This window comes from Alosa sapidissima, chromosome 19 (genome assembly GCF_018492685.1).
Source record: "Alosa sapidissima isolate fAloSap1 chromosome 19, fAloSap1.pri, whole genome shotgun sequence".
NCBI lineage: Eukaryota > Metazoa > Chordata > Actinopteri > Clupeiformes > Clupeidae > Alosa > Alosa sapidissima.
In genome coordinates this window covers 26,609,090-26,616,589 of record NC_055975.1, presented here as the reverse complement: position 1 = coordinate 26,616,589, position 7,500 = coordinate 26,609,090, and the positions used below count along the sequence as shown (strand labels likewise).

The window sequence follows — 7,500 nt, the reverse complement described above, 5'->3', positions numbered from 1 at the left end:
TTTTGTCGAAAACCACTACTAAAAGTTTTTAGCTAGGAGTTTTCTCTTAAAACCTAAACGTCATTACTAATGCACAAGATTGATTGAAGTGACCACCTTGATTGGCTGATGATTATGTGGGAATGATGCAAAAACCTCCTTTACGCTGATGAGTGACAGGTGACAGGTTTTGCTGGTGAAAATGCGCGCGCTAGGCCCTACTGCGAGGGCGGAAGATGATGAATAAATAGCCTAAACGAATAAAGAGTAAGACCAATCAAATAGCCTACTAACCTAATGAAATTGATGCAGTGTCTTTGCAACATTTTTTAAATTAATCTGTATGAAGACATGTAGGGTTATAATGCACAATTATTCCCTCGCGATTGAGAGCTCCTGTACCGCATTGCGACGTAAAATACCACAAAATACGGCTTAGGATTGTTTGTGCACAGGTCAGTGAGTTAGTCCTCTCGACTTCTAAGCTGTCCCAGACTTAGGTGCTGACCATTTGTTATGGTTTAAAGGTTACCATTTGAAACTTTTACAAAAAATAAAATAAAGCCGTGAGTAATCGTGAGTTTAGCAGTAAGAGTCTAACTGTAATCATGCTGTCCATGTGCTTCTTGTTGGCTATGGTTCAGAATGCCATGGATCTGAAGCAGCTTTCAGTTCTGATTGGTTGGATTTGATGACATCCTCTTGTCACAGTGTCCATGCAGGATTCAGCAGCATTGCACTGGATTCGGAGGTTTGGTGTAGCCTATTACTGCATGTGTGAAAGTCACACCTCCAAAAGAGCCTCTGGTTGTGGAACATTCAGAATGGACAGGAGTGAAGTCATATCTGTCTGGCCGAGATGGAACACTTAAAATGGAACAGTTGGATGAACAGCAGTGGGCTCATCTCTGTGTGACAGAACATTGCAGCGGAACAGTTGGATGGAATGGATGGTGACTTCAGGTTCCCTTTTCAGATAGTGCAGAGGTCCACTCATCAGCAAGCAGGAACTTTCACAGCTTCAACATTACCATTTACTGCCCAATATGAAGGTTCTGCAGGGCAATACAAAGAAAAGAAACACGCCAGTAAGTGAAAGCTACAAATGCAGGACTGAGATGATTCTTGAAAGTTGCAGAATCGGGGTCAGTTTGAAGTTTACAGTAAGACAGGTAGCAGGGGATGAGTGGTGGTGCTGATCCTGTGTCCTTCCACTCGAACTTACTTGTGCGAGTGCACATGGGGGCAGCCGTGGCCCACTGGTTAGCACTCCGGACCTGTAACCGGAGGGTTGCCGGTTCGAGCCCCGACCAGTGGGAACGGCTGTAGTGCCCTTGAGCAAGGCACCTAACTCCTCACTGCTCCCCGAGCGCCGCTGTTGTTGCAGGCAGCTCACTGCGCCGGGATTAGTGTGTGCTTCACCTCACTGTGTGTTCACTGTGTGCTGAGTGTGTTTCACTAATTCACGGATTGGGATAAATGCAGAGACCAAATTTCCCTCCCGGGATCAAAAGAGTATATGTACTTATATACTTATACATTCAGGTCAAATCCCTCTCAAATGCAAAATGCAGCACATAAAGCACTGTGTAGCCATTTTCTTATATCCATGTTATCCCCACTTAATTGTGCTGCTGTGCTGGGCTTTAATATGAAGAATAAGCATAAAAAGGGATGGAAGAGCCAACCTTCAGCTGGTCGGTGGAACATTCGATAGCATCTGTAGAGGAGGACGAGCAGGAGGGCCTCCCCTCCCTGGAAGACGATGTAAAGTAGCGGGAAGAGGTAGAGCGGCCCGATCACCTCGGGGAGGAAGGCCACTTTCAAAATGGTGGCGCACAACTGGATGTTCTGGCAGCCAGTTTCCACGGCAATGGTCCTTTGACACCTTAGAAAACATCAACAGTGATAGTCCTTTGACACCTTAGAAAACATATCAACAGCAATAGTCCTTTGACACCTTAGAAAACATATCAACAGCGATAGTCCTTGACACCAGAAAACATATCAACAGCGATAGTCCTTTGACACCTTAGAAAACAACAGTGATAGTCCTGCAACACCTTAGAAAACATATCAACAGCGATAGTCCTTTGACACCTTAGAAAACATATCAACAGCGATGGTCCTTTGACACCTTAGAAAACATATCAACAGAGATGGTCAGGGTAATTTCAACACAACCACTATTCCCCAGCAGAAAGCCAACCCCAGTATGTTCACGGTCTGGTCGTCGATCCAGCTGTATTTGATCTAAACTAGTCAGTTGGAACAGATGAAGCTATACGTTTCAAGTTTCAATTTTTACATCACAAAAGTGCAAGATAACTATGTTATGAGTGGACTAGGGAGTAGATTGGGGAGTGGATGGGAAGGAAGAACAAATGGGCAATCTTCTAATAGGACCAATAAATGACATAAGTTTCAGTTGCTAGTATGACATGCTAACTGCCAGCTGAGTAGCGCCAGATGTCCGGTCACTCAGTGGGTGACCTTTGGTCTGACCCCTTGATGTGCACTGCTCTAATGGAGCATACTCACTGTCCGTTTAGTTTGCAGAGGTAGGACATTAGGAATCCCAGGAAATAGCCAATCAGTGGCATGAGGCAGGCGGCGACCATGAGATTGGGAGAGAGCACCACCCACACGCTCGTTCCTATGGTGATGCCCGACATGACGCCAATGGCGATAGAAGCGATCAAAAGAATGCTGAGGCCAATCTGCAAAAACAGCAAAAAAATGTTGTTAGCTCCCAATACCAGTGCAGCTTCTGGCCTCAACTAACAGGACAGTTGGAGCACATTGTATTTTGTGAGTGGTCGTGGGTCAGGTGGTAGAGGAGAGGCCAGTTCAAGCGCGATTCCTCCTGACCCTGTTTGTTGAAGTGTCCTTGAGCAAGACACTGAACTCCAAACTGCTCTCGATGTGTAGATTGGCGCCTTCATCTGTGAATGAGTGTTTGTGTGTGAAAGTGAGGTATGCTTTGAGTGCCTGGGGGGTAATAGAAAAGCGCTTTATGGTGCAGTCCATTTATCATCTAAGCATACATGGGAAACTGGCTGATGTTGTTTATGAGTGTCAGACTTGCCATAGTCAAGTGCCATAGTCTTAATCAGCTCACCTAGCAAATCAGCGATTTCACTCACCTTAATGACCATCTTGGACCAGCGAGGGATCCAGTGGTTGATGGCAATGCCCACCCCACAGGGCACCAGCGTCATGAGAAGAGCAATCATGATGCCCTTGTAGGGCACGGCGCTCTCCAGCTCAAAGCCCTTGCAGTAGAGGTACAGCAGGATGGGCATCATGACCAGTGCCAACACCGTGGAGCATGTGGTCATCACGATGCTGCCCGCAGAGAGGAGACACACACACAGAAAGGAGGAACACGTGAGCAGGGAAGGACCATAGACATAGCTTCTACATTCTATACAGATCAGTGGGAAGGACCATAGACAGCTTCTACATTCTATACAGATCAGTGGGAAGGACCAGAGCCATATAAAGGTAGAGTTGCGACAACTCCATTGACGCTAATGTTCCATTTTTTTCCAACAATGGCAGCTAATGGAAGCCTCAAATAGTTCCCGGAAGTTAACAATTAATAATAGCAGCAGTGCAGTTACAGCAGTATAGACTGTTTGAAGCCAACATTTCAGACTCAGATTTACATTCCTTTGCCTCATCCGAATAATAATAATAATAACAGTAATAGTAGTAAAGTAATAGTAGGCTATCACAAGAGCCTAATTATAATAATAAACGATGTATCGACTATGACTTTTCTGCTGCTCAGTCATATCAGTTCAACATCAAATAGGCCTAAATTAAAAGAGGCTAAAAGCCCAATAAATGTGCCACACGTAATAGCCGAATATAAGATACTTGCCTATCCCATTTCAATTAGGCAGCACCACCACAAGCTGTCATTAAGTTTTTGCGTTTAGTAGGCAACTTGACGTGACGTTTCTTGGGCATTTAGCTTCACCATCACGTCAAGTTGTAACGCTATAGGCTATGGATTTAAGTGGCTTAAAGGCAGCAAAAGTGCAACTGCTTCCCCAAAACAATTCCTCCATAACTGTTTATTTAATCGTTTGATATGTGGATAACTTTCAGTGGACTAAACAAAAGGTAAAGATTTTGTTATCACAAGGCTAGCTGGTTCGTTATATGGCGAAGCATATAGCCAACTTTGTTTGCAGCAGTGAAGCTGAGTTTGTTGTTAACATTGTTGGTAACTGTCAGGGAATTTAACCCCAACATACAAGAACCACAACACGTAGTATGGCTTTGCCCACAAACTCTGGTACCAAGAGGAGAGCCTGCTAATGTAAGGAAGAATTCCTCACACCATCAGTCTCTGACTCTGCAGCCCAAAAGCTGTGTCTTTTATTGTACAGATGCACACAGAAAATAGAAAACAAGGCATAGCGACTTCATTGTGACATACTCTTATCTCACCCACCCACACACACAGACAGGGCATACCTGTCAACACCCCCGTTTTTCCCGTGTTTCTCCCGTATTTCAAGGTCATCTCCCAGCACACTCCCGTTTTGTTATTTCTCCCGGAAAACTCCAGTAATTTGCATGGCCATCAAACTTCATTTTAAAATCATTGATGCATTCAGGTTGCCAGATTGTGTATGAAATACACCCTACACATACACGATCACTTAGTTTCAATTTCAACCGTTTTGTCAGGCTAAAACCTGGCAACCCAAATAAGGAAGTGGGTGCAGCCTGATTCTCGTCGTAAGGAAGCGGGCTAGATGAATGGCCTACTCCACAACTAGCTGTTGTGAAATTGTTGGGAATTTAATTGATTGACACATCACATAAACTGTTATTGAGTGTTGTTGATACACTGAACTTGTTCCCTCGGAACCAAATCTGACAGCAAGCAGCTTTGGAGTTTTGAAAGTAGGCTGCAGGCAGGCAGCTGGTGGATACATAACTGGCATGCGTAAGGTAATGGTAGGCTAAAGTAAAAGCAACGACACTGACCCCCCCCCCCCCCCGAAAAAAAAATCTCCCGTTTTTGGAAAGCTAGACATGAGATGGGTGCAGTTCCTGTCTGTCTGCACACTTAACTTGTACTCTCTCTTCTTAGAACTCAGCACAACAACATTTAACTTGAACTCTCTGTTCTTAGAACTCAGCACAACAATATTTCTGCTTACACAAATGGTTATACAATGATAATAATAATTTCCTTACAGTAACGTAAACGTTTCTTCAGTTAGCAGCAGTAGCCTAGGCCTACTGTTTTTTTTTTATGTTGCATTCATTTTCATTGGCAAAAGCTAGCCTAATATGCATGAGAACCTATATAGATTTGAGGGAGCTGCAGCTTAGCATCAGCACGGTCATATTAACACAGCAGGCACTAGCCCAGTGAAGGATCGTGTAAGCCCATCCACAGAAACCAGTTTCAAACCAAGCTTGCGCTGATATGATGCATGATCACTGATCAAATTGCTATTTTCTGACAGGATGAGCACAACCAAGTTCTCTGAATCTCAATTCTTTAGCCTAGCACAGGGGTGGGCAAACTTTTTGGCTCAAGGGCCACATTGGGTTTTGAAAACTGGCTGGCAGGCCGCACAACAACCCCCCCACGACACACACATAAAAAAAATACATTTTTTATAGCCTATAATTTAGTATGAAACGTATTTGTTTTAAAATATGAATTGCTTAAAAATGCTGCTAATTTTATACTGTTTAACAAATGTATAAATTGTGCACTGTCGCTTTAAGACAGTCGCTTTAATTCACGTTTATTTCTCAATGATCTTCTGCCTGCTTCGCTATGGCTAGTGCTGTACCTAAAGCTGGGCCCTCTCACAGTTTTTAAATGGTCAGTAGTGGGAACTACTGTTGCCTTCATGATTTCCTTTTAAAACTTTCTTATAAGAAGGAGATATCAATTATCAACAATGACAAGCCAGCTGGAACCTGCGGCTCTCTCTCCCTCTCGTGAGTGCAGACGCGTTCCCAATTAAATGGATCGCATAATGTTCACGTTAGATCTGCTGCAAAGGAGATAACTAAGAGTTAACTTAGTTTAACATGATGTTATCTCTATTTAACATGATGGTTTGGCATTGACATAATGTTCTCTAAGGAGAGTGAAAAGCAGTTTGCAGTAAAGCTAACCAACGTCGTCTCTATCGCAGGAAGAAAATAGGGAGCAGCCTGATAACCAAATGAAATGCTCGGCGGGCCGGATACGGCCCGCGGGCCGCAGTTTGCCCACCCCTGGCCTAGCATCTTAATGCTGTATTCACAGCATGGTGAATGACAAACGGTGACAAAATGCTGTTGTTTATGAGTTCATAGCTGGTTATTTATCAAGGACTATATCACGTTTTATGTTATTATGATCACTTTCGCATCACCATGGGGTTACTGTAGGTAATGCTACGGTTAACTTAACATGCCCACCATTACACTGGAGAGATGTTAGAAGACTTTTAAACTTTTTTTTTTTATTCCCCCGAGACGCTAGCTACTTAAGGTAGTTCGCTCATTATCTCAGATCAGTGAAGAACTACCAGAGAAAACGTTGGGGAGAAAACTCAAACAAGTTAATGTTAGACTTAGACTAGCTGTGTTACAGTTTCTAGTTGCAAAATTAAAAATTCCATGCGCTTTTGTAGGCTACACACATTCTCAAAAACACTGTTTACAGCTCTTGAGTCACGTACTAGGTCATTTTTTTTATAACGATAATTTAGAAAGGCCTAGGCTACACTCATGGGGTGGGTGCTACTGCGTTTTCTAAAGAATCTCCCGTCTTGGTTTTGTTCAGAAATTAACATACGTAAAAGCGAGAAAAAAAGGTCACCTTCCGATATTTAGCAGGCTACTGTCTGAGATTTAATTTCATATTGTTGTAATGGTAGGATAACTACACAGTTTACACAATAATTACACTGTGTTATAAATATTGTATATCAATGCATTTATTGTCTGTCCCAAAATTGTGGCTCTGTCTCTCATTGAACAGTAGCTTATTTAATGCATTCTAATCCATTGTCAATCACTTCCGGGAACTTTTTGAAGTTTACATGAACCACGTGACCTTAACGAATTTTGAACACCCATTGTCGCAACTCTACCTTTATATGGCTCTGGGAAGGACCATAGACATAGATTCTACATTCTATACAGATCAGTGGGAAGGACCTTTGACTAGAGGAGCTATACCTCAAACCTGAGTAACTACAAAGATCAAATGTTTGATAGTGGAACTGCTATGGTTGTCTGTGGACCGGGTTAGAAAGAACATAATATCAGATGACAAATTGAAATGTGGAAGAATGTCTCAGGACAAATCCGTAACATACAAACAGCTCTTTGAGTGCTCTCACGGCTTTCTCTCTGAGTTCTGGAGGGTTCCCAGATTCGGCATCCTGAGCCAGTGGCGGAAGTAGCACCAGTTCTAGGACCCTGCACCGAGCGAATTCCAACCATAGACTGTATAGAACTAGAAAGAGTGGCTCCATTCAG

The 7,500-nt window shown here is 43.2% G+C and overlaps 1 protein-coding gene across 2 annotated transcripts in view; it reads right to left on the bottom strand.

Moving 5' to 3' along the window:
• LOC121693297 (sodium/bile acid cotransporter-like) overlaps positions 1–7,500 on the bottom strand; it is an 11,398-nt gene that overhangs the window by 1,182 nt on the left and 2,716 nt on the right. For both annotated transcript variants that reach the window (XM_042072622.1, XM_042072623.1), the window contains exons 3-6: positions 3,126–3,327; positions 2,521–2,699; positions 1,668–1,867; positions 1–1,034 (exon numbers count right to left, since the gene is read on the bottom strand). The exon at positions 1–1,034 is cut by the window's left edge and continues 1,182 nt beyond it. In XM_042072622.1, coding sequence (XP_041928556.1) covers positions 976–1,034; positions 1,668–1,867; positions 2,521–2,699; positions 3,126–3,327 — 640 coding nt within the window. In that variant the 3' untranslated portion in view covers positions 1–975. The remainder of the gene's footprint in view (positions 1,035–1,667; positions 1,868–2,520; positions 2,700–3,125; positions 3,328–7,500) is intronic.